Source organism: Mastigoproctus giganteus, chromosome 3, assembly GCF_048544385.1.
Source record: "Mastigoproctus giganteus isolate SK-2022 chromosome 3, ASM4854438v1, whole genome shotgun sequence".
Classification (NCBI taxonomy): Eukaryota; Metazoa; Arthropoda; class Arachnida; order Uropygi; family Thelyphonidae; genus Mastigoproctus; species Mastigoproctus giganteus.
Genome location: NC_143577.1, coordinates 30,652,761 through 30,675,971, shown reverse-complemented (window position 1 = coordinate 30,675,971; position 23,211 = coordinate 30,652,761). Strand labels below are relative to the sequence as shown.

The 23,211-nt window shown below is 36.8% G+C and overlaps 1 protein-coding gene across 2 annotated transcripts in view; it reads right to left on the bottom strand.

Annotated features, from left to right (window-relative positions):
• LOC150087841 (spectrin alpha chain-like) overlaps positions 1 to 23,211 on the bottom strand; it is a 455,664-nt gene that overhangs the window by 342,372 nt on the left and 90,081 nt on the right. For both annotated transcript variants that reach the window (XM_090369231.1, XM_090369232.1), the window contains exons 11-14: positions 22,624 to 22,725; positions 16,714 to 16,851; positions 16,195 to 16,305; positions 6,794 to 6,871 (exon numbers count right to left, since the gene is read on the bottom strand). In XM_090369231.1, coding sequence (XP_090225357.1) covers positions 6,794 to 6,871; positions 16,195 to 16,305; positions 16,714 to 16,851; positions 22,624 to 22,725 — 429 coding nt within the window. The remainder of the gene's footprint in view (positions 1 to 6,793; positions 6,872 to 16,194; positions 16,306 to 16,713; positions 16,852 to 22,623; positions 22,726 to 23,211) is intronic.

Here is a 23,211-nt window from a genome sequence, read left to right as displayed (position 1 = left end):
TTTCAGTAGCCCTCATATAATGTCGAATAATTCGCCTATTACCAAAATGAAAAGGAAAGTGATTTCTTTGGAACTTAAAATTCAAATTTTAGATCGTCTTGCAACTGGACAAGGGGCTACGTCTATAGGAAAGAATTTTGGTGTACATGAAGTTACCGTAAGAACTATTAAGAAAAATGAACCTGCAATTAGGAAGTCAGTATATTCTGGAACAAAAGTAAGTGTTAATTCATCATCATATACAAGAGATATTGTCAAGATAAAAATGGAAAAGGCTCTGGTAATATGGATAGAAGATCAGTCACAAAAAAGAGTACCAGTAGATGGAAATGCCATCAAGCAAACAGCACTAAGAATTTACAGACAGATTAAAGAAAAGGAGCCAAGCACTTCATCTCAGTTAAACAGAAAGTACAAATTTTCTGCGAGTACAGGTTGGATGACAGGGTTTCTTAAAAGGAATGCTCTTCATAATATAAAAATTAAAGATGAAACTGCATCTGCAGATGAATCGGCTGCTAAAGTATTCCTGCAGAAACTTGCAAAAATTATTGAAGATGGAGGATACACTCCTGATCAAGTGTGGAATGCAGATGAAACTGGTTTCTTCTGGAAACGAATGCCGAACAGAACATATGTAGCCAAATCGCAGAAAACTGCTGGTGGTTTTAAGGTAGCTAAGGATCATGTGACCTTATTATTTTCCTCCAATGCCTCAGGAGATCGTATGCTGAAACCACTGCTGGTAAATCGAGCCCTAAACCCACGTTCAATGAAAGGTGTAGATATCAATAAACTGCCTGTTCACTGGATGGCAAACAAGAAGGCCTGGGTGACCACTGCTATCTTTACAGAATGGTTCAACAAATGTTTCGTCCCAGAAGTAAGACGTTATATGAATTTGAAAGGTCTCGAATTTAAAGTTCTTCTGATTCTTGACAATGCACCTGGCCATCCTGTCTTGGAACACCCAAACGTACAAATTTTATTTCTGCCACCTAATACTACATCTTTGATACAACTGCTAGACCAAGGTATAATTGCAACAATTAAAACATACTACGTAAAACGAACATTCCAACACGTTTTGGACAAACTGAATGATGAAACACTAACAGTCATTGATGTGTGGAAGAAATTCTCAATAATTGAGAATTTCCATAATTATTATGGATTTTATCAATCAAGTTGGATTAGCGTTAACTGAATTAAAATCAGCAACTTTAAATGCGTGTTGGAAAGCGGTTTGGCCACAATGTGTAAAAAGCAAAGATCCCATCATCCCTAATACGACCGAATTTCCCAACATCATTACAATGGCACACAAAATTGGTGGAGAAGGATTCAATGATCTATCGTTTGAAGATATTGATGAATTGTTAACCGAAAAAGCCCTAAGCGAAGATGAAATATTAGAGGTTGTCCTTGAGACTCCTTATTCCACAGAACATAGTGATAAAGTAAGAAAATGATCCTGGTCTAAATGCAGATTTAATAAAAGAAGGTCTGGAACTGGCCAGAAAATTAGGTAATCATTTTGTCAAATATGACCCTAATGAGGAATGCGCTGGGAAGTTTCAACTTGAACTGAAGTTGTTGACAGCCTCTTACAGAGAATTATATAATGGCCTAACCAAAACACGAATACAACGATTAATAACTGAATTTGTTCGTAAAACCGGTGAAACATCAGCACCAGAGGAGACACGTGCTGATTTTGCTCAAGAGATCACAGAAAGAATTTCATTAATAGAGGAAGAAGCCAATGTCCATAACATTTCTAGTGATAGCAGTGATATTCCAGTCATATGCAAACATATGCGCCATTTATTATCAGAAAGTGAAAATGAATAAAATCTTGTTATGTGTAAAACAGATATTTTTTGTTCATGAAGAACTTTTTTTCATTTCATATGCATACAAATTTACTTAAATACATTTTCATTACATATTATTACATGTGTATTTTGTTGAAATAAAATAATAAGCTTAAAACGAATATTTTTATGTGTTTTTTTTTAATTATTTTTACTGATTTTTTTAGAGCCAGAACCAATCTTCTTTTCTTCCATAAATACAATGTCTTTTTTTACACATATTTTTCAGGAACGTATCTATCGTCTAAAAACAGAATTAGGTGTATATGATGAGAGCCTTGTCGATCAATTCGGCACTGGAAAGATTGTGCAAGGCTCAAGGAGTAGAATTTTTTTCAGCCTGGTCTGTGCTTCTTAACAGGAGAGACTGCTTCTACAGGGATGGGATACACTTAAATAGAAAGGGTGCAAGAATATTTGCTGATGCTATTGAGGCAGTGTTAGGTGGGTTGGAAAACTGCTAGCTTAGGGGGATACAAGGACTAATAGATTAACAGTAGCCACTGGCAGAGGTGAAAGTGATTCTTGCACTGTTTCTATTGGAATGAGCAGAAGCCTGGAAAACAAGATGCAGGATATTTCAGAGACTGCTGGGAGTCATTGCGGTACAAGTAAACACGTCGGTTGTGTTAGGGTAGCTAAGAATAGGAACAGGTGCATGAATACTTGCGTGTACACCAATGCTAGGAGTTTGGTTAATAAATTTGATGAATTTGAGGTATTGCTCAAAACATCAAAGGCAGGTATTGTTGGGATATCAGAGACGTGGTGTCACACAGATATAAGGAATGCAGAACTGGAATTTGGGGAGTACAATGTGTACAGAAAGGATAAACAGGATAGGAAGGGAGAAGGGGGAGAAGGGAGAAGAGTAGCTCATGGTGTATTGTCGATGATATATAGGAATATAAATGTAAAGTACATATGGGGAAACGGCAACGTATCAACTCTGTGGCACTACACTGACAGTGGTAGAGAATGAAAAGGACCTGGGGGTAATTGTGCAGGCAGATATGAAGTTCTCTGGGCAGTGCAGACAAGCTGCAAGAGTAGCTCATGGTGTCTTGTCAATGATATACAGGAATTTTTTTAGCAGGGATAAGGAGGTGATTATTCCCTTGTATAAGGCAATGGTCAAGCCACACCTTGAGTACTGTATACAGGTCTGGAGGCCTCATTTCAAGAATAATGTAGAGCTGCTGGAACAAGTACAGAGAAGGGCAACAAGATTAGTGAATGAAACAAAGGGTTGCTCTTACGAAGAAAGGCTTAAGTTGTGCAAATTACAGTGTCTGGAGACTAGGCACCGGCGACGTGATCTGATAGAGGTGTATAAAGCTTTGAATGGTTTGAGCATGCTCAATGCTGATGGTATTCTTCCACTTGGTCTGAATAATCACCTGAGAGGGCATAAATTCAAACTGAGGAAAGACAGATGTAGGATAGATGTGTGGAAATTTGCCTTTAGCCAGCGGGTAGTTGGTTGGTGGAACAGACTTCCATCCCTTGTTGTGGAAGTTGATAGCCTAAATAAATTTAAGGCTCAGCTGGACAGGTATTTCGAACGAACGGAGGGGTGAAATGGAAGTGGTTTTTTTTTTTTTTTTGCTGATGCTGCATAAGCTTGCTTTCTTGCATCATATGCCTCTACTAGTGTTAATGCTAATGTTAATGTCTGTTTGAAAGCGTCCAAAAGGCCTAAATGTCATTAAATAACTACCATAAGCATCTTTCATATCTGTGATATGCCACAACCAAACAATGCATAAACATGTCAGTACAGAAAAAATAAGTAGTGCACATGTTAGTAACATGTCCTAATTATTACAGGTTTCGTGAGGTTCCCTATCATAAGTAATTTATTATAAAGAATCCATGGGCATCAGATCTGAAGGACATGGTGGAAATCTGCAACTACATATAGACCAACTCACTAATCAGGAGAGCAAAGATCCAAAAGGCCTGTGCATCAGGATAATAGGAGACAAAAACAGCTTGTTGCTGTATATTTCTCTGACAGTAGATAGAGTAACAGTATTCAAGAGATTATTATACTATTATCATTTTTTACAGTATGACCAATGAAAAATGAATTAACAAGGTCATAGAAGTTGGTGCCAACTTGCACTGTAATATCTGGTGGATTTGTATGCTCCTTCGACAAATGAGAGTTAATATTAGCCCAATACATATCACTATTTCTGTTTATGCACACATAGTGATATGCAAACAGCCATACAAACGTACATAAATGTTACCCTTGATGACTATATGCATAAATGTTACGCTTAATGACTACATGCATAAATATTAAGCTTAATGAATACATGCATAAATGTTATGCTTAATGAGTATACATATAAATGTTATGCTTAATAGCTGCATAAATGCTATGCAGCCATTAAGTTAAAACTTGTTTCATCTAACTACAGAATCATGTCAACAAAGCCTATCATTTAAACTGCTGTTTAATATTCATTGACACATCTACTTACAATCTATTCACAATCCTACAAACCAGTGTGAATCATCATCATTGTTCAATTCTTTAAAAGCTGAGAAATGTTAAGGTTTCCAAGATGTATTTATCAGGGTAGAGTGAACACAATTTGCATATCCCAAACTTGCAGGTACATCATTAGTGTAAAAGTTTTGGGAACAATTCAAATCTTGGAAATATAATAAGAGAATATCTCTGCTGTATTCTCTTAACTCCGATGCCAGTATCTTCTTCAACTGATGTCATTGTGTCCATTTTGAATGTCTTCTGCACCATTTTTGTCTCGCAACCATTTGGGTATTGAGAAAGATAGTGGATTGCAGCCAAACTCATCCCTTCACATATTCTGCACTTCTACCCCAGCATACATAGAGATACTGCACTGGAAATGTAGCCATTACAAATCAGACTACACTTCTACAGTAGAGGATATCTGCTCAAAAGGCAACCTCTCAACTTCCATATTGTCTATATACTGATGAGTCAACCATTATATCTTTGAAGCTAAATTTTCCTAACGTATAGGTTAGTGCAATGCCATCAGTTATCGTAGCCATCTACCAAAGTAGTTGAATTAGCATCGTTTTAATTATATTTCATATTATGAATACCTTCACAATGAGCTGCCATGGTATTGCACTTCCTCGAATAAATAACACTTCACCAGTGGAGAAGACTAATGTTACTTATTCTTGGCAGATACCACCACACAGACGGCACCGTTTTGAAGCTTATCGGATCCTCATCAGTGGGTGGGCAGGTACCCTAGTGTTGCAATAGTGACAACCCAGTTATGTCAGATATATACATGGGCTGTGTTAGAATAACTAAGAATAAGGACAGGTGTATATATACTTACATGTATATAAGTAGCGCTAGGAGCATAGTAAATAAATTTTATCAATTTGAAGTGCTGGACAAATCATCAAATGCAGATACTCTTGGGATATCAGAGATGTGTTGTCATTCATATATAAGGGATGCAGAATTTGAATATGGGGAGCATAATGTGTACAAAAAGGACATAATGCATAGTGTAATTTGACTAGTGGCACCGTTGAAACCCCCGAACTCTCCAATCATGGAGTTGGAGGGTTCCCCCAACTCCACGATAAGTTCTCTGTGACGGGTACAGAACTATATAGAGGCAAGGTGGTATGAGCTAGTGAGTGTTTATGAATAGTGTAGGGTTGTGTTGTTATGTCGATCATCCAAACACTTAGTCTAGGGATTTGTGGAGGCCACAAACTCCTAGTTACCATCCTTCGCCAAGTGGAAGCGGGCTGGGTCAGTAGGAAGAAATAGACTCTGTTAGGGTGAACCCTGAGGTTGCCTGAGCTTTCCAAGGAGGGCCCAGAAAAAAAAAAGAGAGGTTTAAAAATAGAAGTACAAAAGGGGTGACAGTTGGGAATCCCCTGAAAACTTCATGCCCATCCTGCTCAAGGGGGGTATTAAAAGAGGGAGTGAATTTGTCCACCAGGCAATTAGGGGAAGAAGGGAGGAAAAGTTATAGGGAAAGGGATCCTTAGAGTAGCGAAGGGGAAGGCAGAAGGAGGGAATAATAGGTGGATGCAGGTGGAAACATCCACCCAGAGGGAAATGGGGATAGAGTGGGGAGGGGTGTACTGGGGGAGGCCATCTCCCCCCTCCAGGGGAAGGAGAGTATTGATCATGGATGCCGAGATCCACATCAAGATGGAAAACATCTACAGCATTCCAGACAAAGGGAAAACTAACATTCTGGTCATGGAGATGCATGGCCAACACAGGAGTGAAACTCTTGGCCATGGGTTGAAGAATATACTGCTATCATCATAGATGTATACAGGATAATGGGGGCATGGCAGCATAGCCCTGGAGGCTACTATAAGATTCATCCCAGGCTGATGCAAGCAGCTGATCTCCACTACTCTTTTCCCAGAAACCAGTGGTACTTGCTATTCACACCAGTCAGGTGGGGGGTGCAGTACCCTGAAATAGATGGCTTTGATTAGTCCTTTATTTATACAGGGTTCCTGTAGTTCTGACTTCCCCTATAGTCCCATACCACAAGGCAACAGCAGCCAGTTTGGTGCCTAAGAGTCCAGGCAGTTATTCCATGCTGTGACAGCATCAGCATCCCACACCTAATGGTGTCAGCAATTCATACCTTTAGGGTTGTGAAGTCCTTTGTTTAGTCAGAGTTGCTCTAAGAAATTTTTAAAAATGTCTTAGATTTTTCCCAGATCTTATAATGTTAAAGAAAGTAACACTATAATTAAAATTAAAACAAATGCGAACATTTTATGATAATGATATATAACAGTGTCTAATAAAATCAATAACATTTTATTCTGTTCTATATAATTTATTTTTTAAATATAAAAATATATTAGTTGTATATAAAAATACTCAAGTCTATAAATAAAATACTTACAGCTGCTCTTCTTTGAGCTACATCATCAGCAGCATAATGTTGACCTTCAATTAATTTAGTAGCAAACTCATCCAATGCCTTATAGAGAAAAATAAAGTAAAATGAAATTCTCATACTGTACAAATAAAAGCATTATAACTATAAATACAAAACAGTTATGAAGTAAAAAGTTTTCAAAAAAATTGAGCGATTTTATTAACATTAGATTAACATTAAATTAAGATTAAATTAACATTAGATATTGCATCAGCCATATTAAATAAATTTTTAGTTTATTGTCAACTACTTTCTAGACACAATATATCAAATAAATAAATCTTCTACTATTAAAAATTTTTGACTGAATAACTTATAATACCATAAAATCTCACTTAAAAAATAACATTTTACTAGGCAAACTGAAAACAAAATAAAATACCATATTTTCCCAAATAACCTGTGGACTTTTCATCTGAAAAAAAGGAACCAAAATATCTGGGTGCATAGCTTATTTCAAATTTAATTTCCTCCTAAGGATATAACCAGACCAATGTATTAAAAATGCTGTGTTTTTATTAATTTCAGCATTTTAGTTCATCCATCAGGCCATAACCTAAAAGAGGTATTTTTTTTACTACTGATATTTATTAAATGTTACTTACAAAGTTGTGCAGCAACATTACAAGTAGCATTCAATAAATTTTCTCTTTCTCAAGAATAATCATTTCTGTTTTTCAGAAATAATCATTGTTGTGCCAACCGAGCTAGCCAGGTGGGTTAAGTGCCTGCCTGGCAACCCAAAGGTCGCGGGTTCGAATCCCACCTCGGGCTTGGATATCACGATGGTGCCGCACCTCCGGTTACGGTTGGATTTCACGGCCATGATACACGAAGGAAGCAGGAAAAAACTGGTTCCTTCGTGTATTGCTCACATCATATGAAATAAATAAATAAATAAAATCATTGTTGTTTCCTAGAAATGTGCAAAATAGAAATGATTCATTCAAATATCTGTATTCTCTGATTTTTTACAGAACTCAAATAGATAGCTAACAACAACATATTGTTTTCTATTCAGATGAAAAGCAGTTGATAATGAAGCACATTTGTTACCTTCCCTTACTAGTAAATTTCAGTAAGGTATTGTGTACGTGTTCTGTAAAACTAAGTACTAGAGGCATGCAGTTATGATCGTTCATGGTTAGTGAAAAACTGAAAATAATTCAAGTGGCATAAAACAACTGAAATCACATTGTTGGAAGAAAATACACTTATTTTTTGTCTTAAAAAATTGAGTGTTCAGCTTATTCAAGGGCATTTGAATAAGCTGAACACCCAATTTACTGAGTGAATCAAAAATTCTATAAAATTTTTAATAAAATTAAAAATTAAGTTATTGTATTCATATATATAAGCAGTTGTTGGATTAACAATACAGCCAAACTTTACTAGGATGCTAATAAAATATGAATTAATGTATGAACTACAGAACTAGAGCACTGCACAGAAATAGAGTACTGCACTTACAGAGTACTTAATATAGCTTTTTATGGTATAAAAAACTTAATATGAGTGAGACATGACATGCACTCAAACACACCTATTTTGAGCACCCAAAAAATTAGTGAGTTTTTGGTGAATTTTATTTCAACATACAGTTTTTAATCACATAGCTGTTGCTAATGGTAATATTAGGCGCCAAACCCAGAATTGTAGGTAAGCATTTCTCTGTGAAATTATAAACAGCATATTCAACTGAACATAGACAGTATACTAAATAATACCGAATGCTGCTAGCTATTACTTTACAGGCCAATACAAACTGATAACATTAAATTATAACAATCAGTAGCAGAAGTGTCAATTCATCCCGGGTAATAGTATTCTCATATATGTAATTACAATTTCTTTTAATTTAATTAGAAATAACCATAATTATCGTGAAAATTACATGTTGTGAAAATGCTATTATATGGGATAAAATGACTGCTTGGTGAATTGCTGAAGAGTGATGGTGGTCTGTTTACCCCCCCCCCACACACATCCCCAGCAGAAATATAATTATCTAGGAAGCCATAGTGGTCTGTAACCACAATGCTAGCCAGCAAGGCAACTTCCACGTCATATCACACTACTGCAGACCCAGAGAGAGCTTAGGCCTACAATCCAGTACCTACAGTCTGCACTAACTATCTTGGCTGGTGGCAGACTGCTGGTATCAATGGATGCCAGCTATCGCTCAAGTCTCTGGTATAACCAAACTGATAACTGCAGAAGCACTGACAACAGCCAGCAGCTGGAAGACTTTTTAGGAAAGACACCATTCATGGTTTTAAACTGTGCCCACCAACTACCTACCTTTAGTAGCACCCTGTGAGAAAGCAATATTAATATCACACAGACCACAAGGTCAACTGCTAACAAATTTGTCAAATGATGGATTCAGAAGGCCTGGAAGACCTCTGACCACCTGGCTATAACATTTAGCCTGGTGTGCCAATGCATGACACAAATATAATATCAAGAAACCCCGAGGTCTACCCTGCATAGTGTTACACCTGAGGCATAAAACCATTTGCAGCTACAAAAGATGACCCATAAAATATGCTGTCCCCTGGTGGTGCTCCAAGCTTGAAAAGCTCAGGCAAAGGGTCCACCAGGCCAGAAAAACTTTTCAGAGATTACACTGCAACTAGCCACAACAGAAGCTGATGCCTTAAGAGAACAATATCAAATTCTTTGAAACACTTACACACTACTGACCAGGAAAAAGAAAAAGAAGGCTTGGCAGTGGCCAAGCCTCCCTTTTCTTGGTCAGTTTGCCAATAGTTTGCCTTCAACCACCCACTGTCTGAAGGCAAACCTCCAAACAATTATCCTAATTATTCTTCCTCAATATAAATTTATGAACCCTAATTCATGTAGTCAGAGCAAGAGAAAGAAACTCACCAGAATTGAGCATGCACAATCTACTTGAAGCTTTAAACACCTCAATCAATACACCTCGCAGGTGCCTAGTCACAGATTCTGCAATAGGCAGAACTGGAGCGTTTCTTAGTAGAGACTATGCTTTTTATTCCCTTCACCAACCTTGTTGCCTTTCTCTACACCCATTCCAGCAGCTCTACATCCTTCACAAAAGGAGGCCTCCAGACCTGTATGCAGTACTCAAGATGCAGCCTATCCACTGCCTTGTCCAATAGGATAATCACTTCCTTATGCCTGTTGGCAAAGTACCACTATATTATTCATAAAGCCCCATGAGCTGTCCTTTGCAGCCTGTCTACATTGCTCAGAGAACTTCAAATCTGACTGCACAATCACTCCCAGATCCTTTTCATTTTTCATTAGGGTATCAACTGTATAGTGTAGTACTATACAGTTGATACTTTAATCTGAGATTTCTGCTACTCGTATACTGTACTGCATTTGCATTTGTCACTATTGAACTTTAACTGCCATTTCTTGACCTATCTACCCAACTTTTCTAGATCCTGCTGCAGCAGCATACCATCACTACTGTCATTAAAAACCCTGCCAACCTTTGTATCACCTATAAACTTGGACATTAACCCTGATATTCCAATATCATTAATAAATATAGAAAACAACAATGGAACCAGCACTGAATCCTAGAGAATTCCACTAATAATATTAGTCCATTAAGATAGTGTCCATTAATAACCACTCTATGTCTTCTCCTACTCAATCATCCTTTTATCCAGAGCAGTAACTTGCCCTTGATACCACATTCCTCCACTTTTTACAGCAGTCTTTTATGTGCAACAATATCAAAAGCTTTCATGAAATCCATTATATGATATCAAAATTATTTTTTTCATCTAGTTCCTTTGTTACTGCATCAGTGTATCCAATCAGCTTGGTCAGACAAGACTGCCTCTTAACAAATCCATGCTGTGAGTGCAGTATAATTGCATCCCTACCTAGATGGTGTATTACTTGTTTACCAGAGACTCCATTATTTTCCTCCTGGTGCCTCCGTAGCCAGGTGGGCAGGAGCAGCAGTGCGTAGCACACGCTTCTTGATTAGACCGGGGTTCGAGCCTGTGACCACCAAATATGGAGGATGCGGAAAGGTCAGGGAATGACCACCACATATCCCCGGAGCAATATAGCCTTAGTTGCTAATGCTCCTAAAAACCAACCAAACAAACAACAACAACAACAACAACATTATTTTCCCTGAAACAAAAGCTAAGGTAACATGTAATAACTAGTGTGTTCTTTTGTTCTCTTTTGTGAATTGGAGATACATTCTTACATCTCCAGTCCATAGGGCCCTCCCCTGAATCCAAGGATACTCTCATAATTATAGATAAGGGTTTGCTTATCTCTTTTACTGCCCCCTTAATATAATAGGATAGATCCCAACCGCTCCAGGTGCCTTTCTTATGTTAAGCTTTAATAATTTCTCTTCTACTTTCCTCTCAGTTATCACAAAATCATTTAGCTCCCTATCAGATTTTAATGAAGTTCTGGCATTCCCCTCCCTAAAAGACTCCTTATGCATGAATGTAGATACAAAATACCTATTCAGTTCACCAGCAACCTGAGCAGGATTGTCAACAGTTAAACCATCAACATCAAGTGAACTAATGTTATTCAACTGATTCCTTCTCCTGTTAATATAAATAAAAAAGTCTTTGCTGCTTTTCTTTTCTTCTTTTCTTTTTCTGCATTCTTTTCCAGAGATTTCTCATAAGCTGCCTGAGCTTGCCTAACCCCCATTATGACTTGATTACCGACTCGTTTATATCTACCACATGTGTCTGTATCACCTGATAATTTATATTCATCCCCTGCATTTTAATTCTCTGCCAAAAGTCTTGTCAGTTCATCTGACATCCATTTAGGTCTAAGCCTGGAACAACATTTCTTAGTTCACATTAAAAGCCTAGTAACTTCCATGATTATTTTCTTGAATGCTTCCCATTTAGAATTTGTTGTTGTCAACATCATTAGTTAATCCCACTGTTACACAATTTAAAAACTGTCTGAGACCACTGCAGTCTCCTTTAGAAAAGCAAAAACCCTTCCCTTTACCCTCAGTGGTAGTGAAATCTTTAAGTAAACCCCACATCAATACACTTTAATCACTGCCACCTAGTGGTTCTTTTATCTGCAGATTCTTAATGCATGAAGAATTTCTGCTGATAATCAGATAAAGGGTATTGCTTCCTCCTGTTGCCTCTTTATCATGCTGCTGTGGAAAATAGTCATCCAATAAATCCACAAATGTCTTGCTAATGTGTGTGCGTGTGACCAACCCATAAATTCCAGTCTCATAATCTGCCTTAGGTTAGCTAATGCAGATTATGAGAAGTCTCTAGAAAAGAATGTAAATAAAAAAAGCAAAGGCATCTATGCTTTTCAGTGAAAGAAGGGGTAAAATCACATTGTGCCACTTGATGTCTATGGGTTAACTGTTGATGATTCTCTTCAGGTTGCAGAAAAATTCAATAGGTATTTTGCAACTATATTCATACTTGAAGAATTCTTTAGGAAAGGGGATGCCAGAAGTTTATCAAATTCTAACGAGGAGCTAAGGGACTGTGATAATGAAAGGAAATTGGAGGAGAAATTGTTAAAGATGGACAAAAAAAAAATCACCTAGGATGGTTAGAATTTATCCAATTACATTAAGGGAGGCAGCAAAGGAGGTAAGCAAACCCTTAGTAATAATTAGAAAGTATTCTTGAATTCAGGCTAGGTCCCTATTGACTGGAAATAGGCTAATGTATCCCTAATTCATAAAGAAGGATCAAAAGGCGATACAAATAATTACAAATCTGTTAGCTCAACATCTGTTCCAGGGAAAATAATGGAACTGGTTAAAGTAATGCAGAACCATCTGGACAAGCATGCAATTACAGTGCAATCACAGCATGGATTTGTTAAGAGGCAGTCTTGTCTAACTGATCTGATAGGTTACTATGATGCAGTGACCAAGTGAATGCAAAAAATAATTTTTACATCATATACTTGAATTTCATGAAGGCTTTCGATACTGTTTTTATGCACTGTTTTTACAGTACATAAAAGACTACTGTAAAAACTGGAGCAATGTGGCATTAAGGGGAACTTACAGCTAGGGATAAATGAAAGAAGACAGAGAATAGTTATTAATGGGCACTGCTCCTCTTGGACTAAGTAGAGTTCCCAGGGTTCAGTGCTGTGCCCATTGTCATTTTTAATATTTATCAGTGATATTGATGAAGGTATATCAGGCTTAATGTCTAAGTTTGCAGATAACATAAAGGGTGGTTAACAAGAGTCATCAGGGTGAGTTACTGCAACAAGATATAGGAAAATTGGATCGATGGGCTGAGAAATGGCATTTGAAGTTTAATATTAACAAATGCAAGTTATTGCATATGGGTAGCAGTAACCCCAGAGTAACTTATCGACTGTGTGGTACTACACTCAAGGTAGTGGAGAATGAAAAAGAACTGGGGGTAATTGTGCAGTCACACGTGAAATTCTCAGTGCAGACATGCTGCCAGAACAGCTTAAGGGGTTTTGTCAATGATATACAGAAACTTTGCTAGCAGAGATAAGGATTTGATTATCCCTTTGTATAAGGCCATGGTTAGGCCACACCTTGAGTACTGTATACAAGCGTGGAGGTATTACTTCAGGAAGGATGTAGATCTGCTGGAACAGGTGCAGTGAAGGGCAACTAGACTGGTGAAGAGAACAAAAGGGTGCTCTTGCCTAGAAAGGCTTCAATTCTGCAAATTACAGCTTCTCTAGACTAGGCACCTGTGGGGATTGAGGATCTGATTGAGGTGTTTATAGCCTTGACTGGATTGAGTAAGCTGAATATTAATGGCATTCTTCCACTTGCTGAGACTACACACATGAGAGTGAATAAATTCAAGTTGAGTAAGGATAATCACAGGATAGATGTGCAGAAGTTTGTCTTCAGCCAGAAGGTGGCCAATTGTTGGAACAGGCTTCCATCTGTCATTGTGGAAGTGGATATTTTTTTGCTTATGCTATATAAGGTTGCTTTTTTGCATCATTTGCCATTACTACTACTACTATACACTGAGTGATCACTGAATTATGACCACCCCTATGAAAACTGAATGCGACCTGTTGACCATGTGAGGTACGAGATTGCGGAGTTAGTCGACCTACATAGCATAGATAAGGTGTCACTAGTTCAGTAGGTAGTAAAATTCCGAGCGTGATGGGTAAAAGAAAGGATTTATTGGACTTTGATAAAGGACAGATTGTGAATGCTCGATGAGCTGGTTTTTCAATTTCCCAAACGGCTGAACTGGTGAGGTGTTCGAAAGCCAGCATAGTTAACCCCATAGTGTCGTAACAGATCGACTTTTTTTATTTTACAGATTAAACGTATGCATCATGCGAATACTCATTGTATAGTTTTTTGTGTTTTTTATTAATTTTTGCTTAGAAAATACATGGAAGTAATTAACCCATTTGGGCTATCCCGAGTTATCTCGTGTATGCCAAAAAGTGTGCAAATTATACAGATTTTTTTAATAAGTTAGTGCTTGAGCTAAAAGAAAGGAACAGAAAAACTCTTCATTACTCATTTTATAAATAAATTTAAAAAATCAAGTGGAATGCACAAGCAGCAACCTCCTGCTATAAGCAATAATTGCAAACTACATTCTAACATACGGCCGCCTCAAATGGATAGGTGAGGTAAACATCACTTATGGCGGCAGTTCAAGAGGGTACCAAAATATTTTTCGATAATATTTTTGTGAATTATTTTCATGGGTTCAGTATTCTGCATTTAGGATAGCAAATTATATTTTGCTTACTGGCAGCACAGGAATGCGTGCTACTGTTCTGACATTGCTGTACAATATTAGCAAAATGAAAACCAGTTGTCTGCTTCCAGGTGTAAGAAAATCCTGAGAAATCTCAGGATTTACCTGGCTAATACAAAATTAGCCAGATAAATGCCTGAGAAAATACGTTTCAGTCCTAAATTTGGAGGTATTATTGTTTGCTTCGGGTATTATTGTATTCCGAGATATTTCATGTAGTTCCAAATAACTTTTAAAACTTAAAACAAGATATCTCAGGATAATCCATGAAGAGGTTAAAGTGTACCAGGACTGGCATCAAAATGGTCAAACAACGACCCGATGGCAAAACTGCAAAGGTCAACGAAAGGTTGATGTTAGAGGTCAGCGCCGAGTGCAATGACTTGTACAGGTGAACAGATGCAGCACAGTTGAAGAGTTGACTACCCAATACAACATGGGCCAACCTGGAACAATATCTGGCATGACCATGCATCGCACTCTTGCACATATGGGCTATACCAGCAGATGGCCCCTACAGCATCCTCTCCTAACCAAGGTTCATCAGCGTAAAAGACTCGCCTAGTGCAAAGAGCATGCAAGTTGGATGTTAGAAGACTGGAAGAAAGTGTGCTGGTCAGATGAGTCACATTATTTACTCCACACCGTAGATGTGGAGTAAATGTATGTACGGATTTGGCATCAACAATATGAGGCTCTTGATCCATCATGCATGGTATCAAAAGTGCAGGCTGGTGGAGGCGGTTGTATGGTGTAGGGCATGTTTCACTGGCAGGAACTTGGACCCCTGGTGCATGTGGAACAGTGTATCAGTGATCTCCACTATCGTCAACTGCTTTCTGACTGTGTACACCCTGCTATGTTACATTTTTTCCCGAATGGTGATGGTGTCTTCCAAGATAACATGTGCCAAGCCATCGGGCACTTGTTGTGCAGGAATGGTTTGAGGAACACGGTTCTGACTTCCAGCATATCGACTGGCCTCCGATATCAATCCCATAGAGCACTTGTGGGACACTATGGAAAGGCATATCAGGCATCTGGATATACCAATCATCTCCATACCTGCATTACTGACTACATTACACAGAGCTTGGTTGGCCATACCTTCTGAAAGCTTCTGACATCTTGTTGAATCAATGCCACGTCGGATAGCTGCTGTACTGAGGGCAAAAGGAGGACCTACGAAGTATTAGGTAGGTGGTCATAATTCAGTGATCACTCAGTGTATGTGGGATACAGATCTTGCCAATCAGGCACTTCAGAGGTGACCTGATTGAGATTTATAAGGTTGTGAGAGTGGTTAGTAAAATGAACGAAGGCAAATTTTTCACTGTCCAGAGAATTCCAGAACTCAGTGGCATAAAATTAAATTACAGGAGAAGAGGTTTAGACTAGATTGTAGGAAGTTTTCTTTTATCCAGCAAGTTGTTGATTGCTGGAACAGGTTGCTTTCACAAGTAGTTGAGGCTGACAATTTGAATAAATGCAAGTCAACTGGACAGTGATCAATGTGCAGAGGGAAGCATATAATTTGTATTTTATTATCTACTCGTCTTTTAATAGAATACTACTGAAATAAACCCAAACCTTAATTTTTTCTTCTTGTGCAGCAAGAGATTTTTCAAAGTCTTCATGCTTCTTTATCAAAGCTTCTACTGAATCTAGGGAATCTCCCAAATCTTCACTTTTCAGAAAAACCTAAAAAAAAATTATACTCTCAGGAAAAGAAACTTAGTACTCAACATGAAATACTACTGAAATTCCTCCTTCCATCATACACTCTAAATATTCTATTTGAAAAACATAATAATAGCAGGAACCATGATGATAGTTATAGAATTTAAAATAATTCTTAAGACATTTGAACTTTACAACAAATATCTTGTAAATGATTAGATTGTAAAAATTATAACCAAAGAATGAAGATGCAAAATTTACCCTTAGAAAAAATAAATGGTAATTTATTTATTTGTTTAAAAATCTCACTTTAGATTAATTGCAGTATTGGTTAAAAATACCTTAGTTAATCAATCTCTAAAGTTATCCATTCTATTCCAAAAAAATAGAATTTTAAGAAGACTAGCTATAAAAGCTAAGAATAATTACCTCCTGTTTTGCCATCCATGTATCAGCTTGTTCTGTATCTCTGTAAAACAGCTGCAAATCCATACATTGTTCATATAATATTCTCCTTTCTTCCCAAAGGGACAATAAAGACTGCTTCTCACTAGCCAAAGTTACAAGCTAAAAATACATAAAGTTAGTTTTGTTAAAAACTGAACAACAAAATTTTATTCCTTAACAAACTATTAATTACAAAACATTCTAAACATACTGGGTGTCTATAGATTGTTCACCTGTTTATATTGATTAAGAAACACAAGTAAAATTTTATTATAATAGATACTGTAAAATGGTTTGTTGCATAAATGCTGATGGGATTCTTACACTTGTTCAGGTTACACACTTGAGGAGACAAATTCAAATTGAGGAAAGACAGTTGCAGAATAGATGTGTGAAAATTTTCCTTTAGCAAGTGGGTGGCTGATTGCTGGAACAAACTTCCATCCATAGTTGTGGAAGTTGATCAATTAAATAAATTCAAGAAAAAACTGGACGAACTGTTGGAGCAAATGAATAGGTGAAATGGGAAGCGTTTTTTTTTTTTGGTTGATGCTGTATAGGCTTGCTTTCTTGTATCATATGCCACTGCTAACGCTGATGCTAATGCTAAAGCAACTCAGAGAATTTCTTATCACACAACTGCACTTCAGTAAACCTCCATAATGGGCACCTTTGGTAGCATGTAGAATGTCAAGATGATTTTATTCCATGTGTTTTGAAGCATCTCTGAGAAATTGAAGTAACTAATCTGTCCAGTCTTTTAACTCTGTGATATTGTTAACTTTTTTTTGAATACACCTTATCCTTTACATAGCCCCACACAAAGGAATCCATAGGTGTGATATCTGAAGAATGTGGAGGCCGTGGAATAGGACCATCTCAGCCAATCCATCAGTTGGGAAATGTTTTTATTGAGGAAATTGCATATGCAACTCCAGTGTGGTGGTGCCCAATCCTGCTGATAGAACCCATGTGGCTACATATCTTCCAGCTGAGGTGTAGCATACAATTCGAGCATATCTAGATAATTTGCAGTGTTCACAACATTTTCACAGAAGACAAATGGCCTAATAACCTGACTAAAGGACAATGTGTCAGACACAACTTACGGTCCATCATTTTCTGGTTGACTGTCCCTTACATTCAACCATCCAATCTAACACTTTCCAGTCTCTCTCCACATTGAACATCTCTCATAATTTATCTCACTTCATTAGCATTAGCATTAGTAGAGGCATATGATGCAAGAAAGCAAGCTTATGCAGCAAGAGGCAGAATCCCATCAGCATTGAGCATGCTCAAACCATTCAAGGTTTTATACACCTCTATCAGATCACCTCGCCGGTACCTAGTCTCCAGACACTGTAATTTGCAAAACTTAAGCCTTTCTTCATAAGAGCAACCCTTTGTTCCATTCACTAATCTTGTTGCCCTTCTCTGTACTCGTTCCAGCAGCTCTACATCCTTCTTGAAATGAGGCCTCCAGAACTGTATACAGTGTCTGGGCAGAATTGCAGACACTTCCAAATTCAACCCTAATTCACGGCTTTTTTTCAACAGTGACCTGTACTTCTTAAGTAATTCTGTTGGTCTGCTACTCTTAATATCATTAGTGCCAACGTGTACAACTATATCACCTTTTGTCCCCTTAAAAGATGATATCCGCTCTACAACGTCATCAACCTTTGCCCCTGGCAGACATACCCTGGTTCTGTTCCACCTATCCTTTTTACAAAGCATGTTCCCCGTTTCCCTGACAATAGAGTCACCAACAACTACTAGTTCCTGTGGGACCAGCGCATTCTCCCTTGGGGGTTGCCGCTGTGTTGCATGATGACCATGTGCAAGCTCTGGCATTGATGTGGTTTGGTATTTCCAACAATGAAGAGGCACACAACTATAGATTTCATATTAGTTCAGTTCTTCAGCAGGTGTATAGTAGATTGGCCCTGAGGTTGAGTCATTTCAATTGCCAATATCCACATCCTGACAGGGACTGTAGGTGAGCAGATGACCAAAATAGAGAACACTAGCATAATAATGATTTAATATGTGGTTGGTAATACTTCAAGATAATCAGCTCATCCCAGACAAATATGAGGTCAAGTTTCATGTACCAGAAAGACATACAACAACATAGAGAAATCCAGTCAATTCTTAAAATCAAGAACATGCTGCCATCCAGTTAGTGTCCTATTGCTTTACTTCAACCATTTCTAAAGTAAAGGCAAAATCTCTTAATTTCCAACTCTTACATCATTTGAATTTCCTTCCATTTGATTAATAATTACCAATTCTTTAACCACTCCTTTATCCCTTCCCCATCCTCAATTTAATACCTTACCCTATACCATATGCTTGTTCTAAACAATTTTAATTTTAATTCCTCTAATTTCCACAAAATTCCAACACCAATATATTTTTACAAATTTACTTAAAAATCTATATATAATTCAAAAACTTTTTTCCCACTCTAAAAACACTTAATTATACTTTATTTTTTCTTTATCCTTATTTTAACTTAATAATTTTCATATCATTGACACTGTATTGGGACTACCTTGTCCATACTGTAAGAGAATGTGATAATTTTATTCTTTTTGCTTTTTTGGCTTTATTTCACCTCTCTTCCACTGTTATGGACAAGTATAGATATGCAGTTCCTGATACATAGTCAGGTGTAGTCCCTTGATGAAACATCTGACCATGTATCAATATTTGCTTCAGCTGACATCAGATTTTGCATTTTTGCTATCCCTGTTTTCGACTTATAACTAAATTTGCCCACTCATATCTGGTGACAGCTCTACCATCTTTTATTTTACTTTACTTTGTTTAATCATTTGGTATTAATCATTTTACTTTACAGCTTCCTCACCTCTAATTGGCTTTGCAATTCAGCCCATAATTTTCTTAATTCATCATAATTTTTAGGATATTAACATCTTTCATCTTTTACAAAACTACTATACTTCTTTTTTCTACTATCCTTACCCTTCTAATTCTTGGCACTTTGTGTATTTTTCACTTCCATCTATGCAAATTTTATCACACTTATCTATTCTTATATATTCATATATTCTTTTGCATCCTTTACTGCTGCTTTGCGCATTTTGGTACATCTGTCATACCTTGCTTATTTATTTTTATTTTTATCCATCAACTGAAATTTTGATTTTATATTACATTTAATATACAGGGTGTTTCAAAAATGATGGTCAATAATTTAAAGGTGAAAAGTACAAACTAAAATAAGCAAAAAAAAAGTCCCAGTGAACATTGGGCAGCAAATGAACCATTTTCGAGATAATGCACATTTTCTGTTAAGATCCGCTACTGGCTATGGGAGCACTATTTTAGCAAAAAGCTGTGAATCCTTTGCTAAGGGTGGTTTTATTAAACATAAGATAATACATTTTTAATTTTTGGTTTCAACACCACAGGATTTTACAGATGTTACAAAAGGTATTCAAAATGCTGTCCTTGCATCCATACACAGCTTTGTAGTCTTCTCTGCATTGAGTTGCGAATCCTCTCAGGCATTCCTGGGTCATTTCTGATTTGCTCCTTCAACCCGACGCTGCAATTCCTCAGCTGTGTTAATGTCAGAAGTGTATACCAAGCTTTTTACATGACCCCAGATACAAAAATCCATAGGATTTAAGTCTGGTGATTTGGGAGGCCACATTACACCATTGACCATACCTTCTAGTTAGATATCGAGTCACAACTCGAGCAAAATGTGCCGGTGCGCCATCATGCATAAACCACATGTTCTGGTGTTGCTGAAGTGGAACATTATCATCATCAAGGAGGTCTGGAAGAACATTCTAAAGGAACTGAAGGTACAGCTCTCCTGTTAGCCTGTTTAGCAGAAAGTGTGGTCCAATTAGACAGTCTCCTAGTAGTCCTGCCCAGACATTCAAGAGAAACGCTGCTGATGTTGTGACTCATGAATTGCATTAGGATTTTCGTTGGACCAAACATGACAGTTATGAAAATTAAAAATACCATCACGAGAAAAACCGAGCTTCCCCAATTTTTAAACAACATTTTGTTCACGCTGTTGTTGCATCCACTGGCAGAAGTTCACTCTGGGAGAGTAGTCTGTATTGCTGAGACCTTGCCCATGCTGGATATGGTAGGGGGTACAATAATTGGTGATGTAAAATTTGCCACACACTGCTATGACTCAGTACACACTCTTGCAGAGCAACCCTCCTTGTCAAAATTCCTGGATTTTGTTCTATTCTTTCAAACACTCTTTCCTCAACATCTGTGTTATGCTTCTGGGCCTACCTGCTCGTACTCCATGTTCTTTAAGGCATTGATGTACCCTGATGAATGTGTGTGGGTTGGGCTGCCTTCGGCAGGGAAATGCTTCTTGGTACAAATGTGCAGCCTCGAGTGCACTGCCATTGGCTTTACCATACATGAAATGCATGTCTGCATACTCTTCATTGCTGTAACCTCTTTCCATGTTGACTATCCTCTGACAAGTACTAGTATGCCTGCTACATCTCAGAGCATTGAGAGAGGTGAAAAGGAGAGAATGAGCATAATCTAACCTAAACAAACAAGTCAGTGGTGGATCCCAACTCTGTACAGTTCACCTTGTCAGTGGTGGATCCCAACTAAAAATGTGCAATATCTCGAAAATGATTCACTTAAGGACCCATGTTTACTAGGCTTTTTTTGCATATTGTAGTCTGTACAGTTCACCTTTAAATTATTGACCATCACTTTTAAAATACCCTGTATATATATATATATATAAATTTTGAATCTAAATTCCATTAAGAATAGATGACTATGCAATAAAAATTTCATAGGAATGTCTTAAGTTATAACTAAATTAGTAAAATTTTTGTTAAGATTATTTTCGGAAGGAACTCCAAAACAAAAACTTTTTTTTTTACACAGGACATAAAAGGTATGACACAAGAAGTAACTAAAATGAAAATGAAGAAATAAAGATAAGAAAATGAAGATACTGAACAGTTGAGTAATGGCAGTTTAATTAGTTCTTCAGCATGTAAAACTGAAAAAACTGACTACTGTGTTCTTAGTGTATGTGCTTTTATTACTATCGTTAATCTTATTGTGTATATTGTATATCCAATAATAATTATGCAATAATTATGCAATAATTTATTATGCAATAATCACTTTCCAGAAAATTTATACACTGTAATACTAATTAAAATTCAAAAAAAAAAAAAATCTGCTGAAATCATGATTACAAATTAAATACAGCAATTAGATTCTCTGCCACAGCTATGATATGATTAAACAATATATTTTGTTATAATCAAATTTCATGCTCATTGGTAGTAGTTGTCACAAATGACAACTACTGTTATTCACATTTGAACTTTTTAAGACATAGAATGTGATACTCAAAATTTTCCCATGGCTATTGCTTTGGCAGCCACAGGAAAGTTTCCCAAGTTTTGCAATATGCCAACATTCAAGACATTGCTCATATACAAAAAATTTGACAAAGTGATTTCCAAAATAACATTCTAAGTTTAAAGTTAACAAAAAAACTACTCAACTTTCAAATTTACAACATACAAATTTAAATAACAGTAGCTATACATCATGGAGTTTGATGGATACTGGAAAACAAGCTGTTTTGGTAAGCTACAGAAAAGTTTCTCATGGTTGTACATAATATTTAATAAAGCACAGAACTTACAGAAAAATTTCTGGATTATTAATATGTTTCCCCACATACCACCTCCCAAAAGTGCCAGATTTATGAGGTTTTACTTTATGAGAACATACACTAAATATTTTCACAGTGATTCTTTAACAGTATAAATTTTTATGTTTAAAATTTACTTTATAATGACTACAATTATCTTACAATTCAATTTAAAAACTCACTTTTTCCTTAACTTCTTCTACTGCATAATGATCGTCATCCATAAGTCTTTTGCCAGCCTCTGCTGTTGTACGGAAACTATCTTCTCTAGCATCAATTTCACCCTAAGAATAAAATATATATTACAATTGAAAAAATAACTATTTAAAAGCCACTGTAAATTTATATGACATATACTATATGGAAAGATAAAGCAACCAGAATTTTGGTTCTATATGGTTCTATATTATAAAAAAAAAAAAAATGCTTGTCACACTTGAAATCAATTGTATGTATGTGTTACATGATTAGATACCAACAGGACCAATTTCATTTTGATCACCTGTTTTGCAGCTGTTTAAAAATACTAAAATGGCTTCCCTGCACCATTTTACCTTTATTAATACAACTACTTTTTACCTTTATTAATACAACCACTCTGTATGCAAGAAAATGTAAAGAGTTTGAATTGTGTGAACTAAAAAATCAAATGCTCTAAAATTCATCACCACATGATGATGTTTAAGCTGAGAGGTAAACGTGACACTTTGCTCTGAAGTGACAAGTAAACAAATAGTGTAAACATGATGGAGTGCCCCAAAAAACTTTAT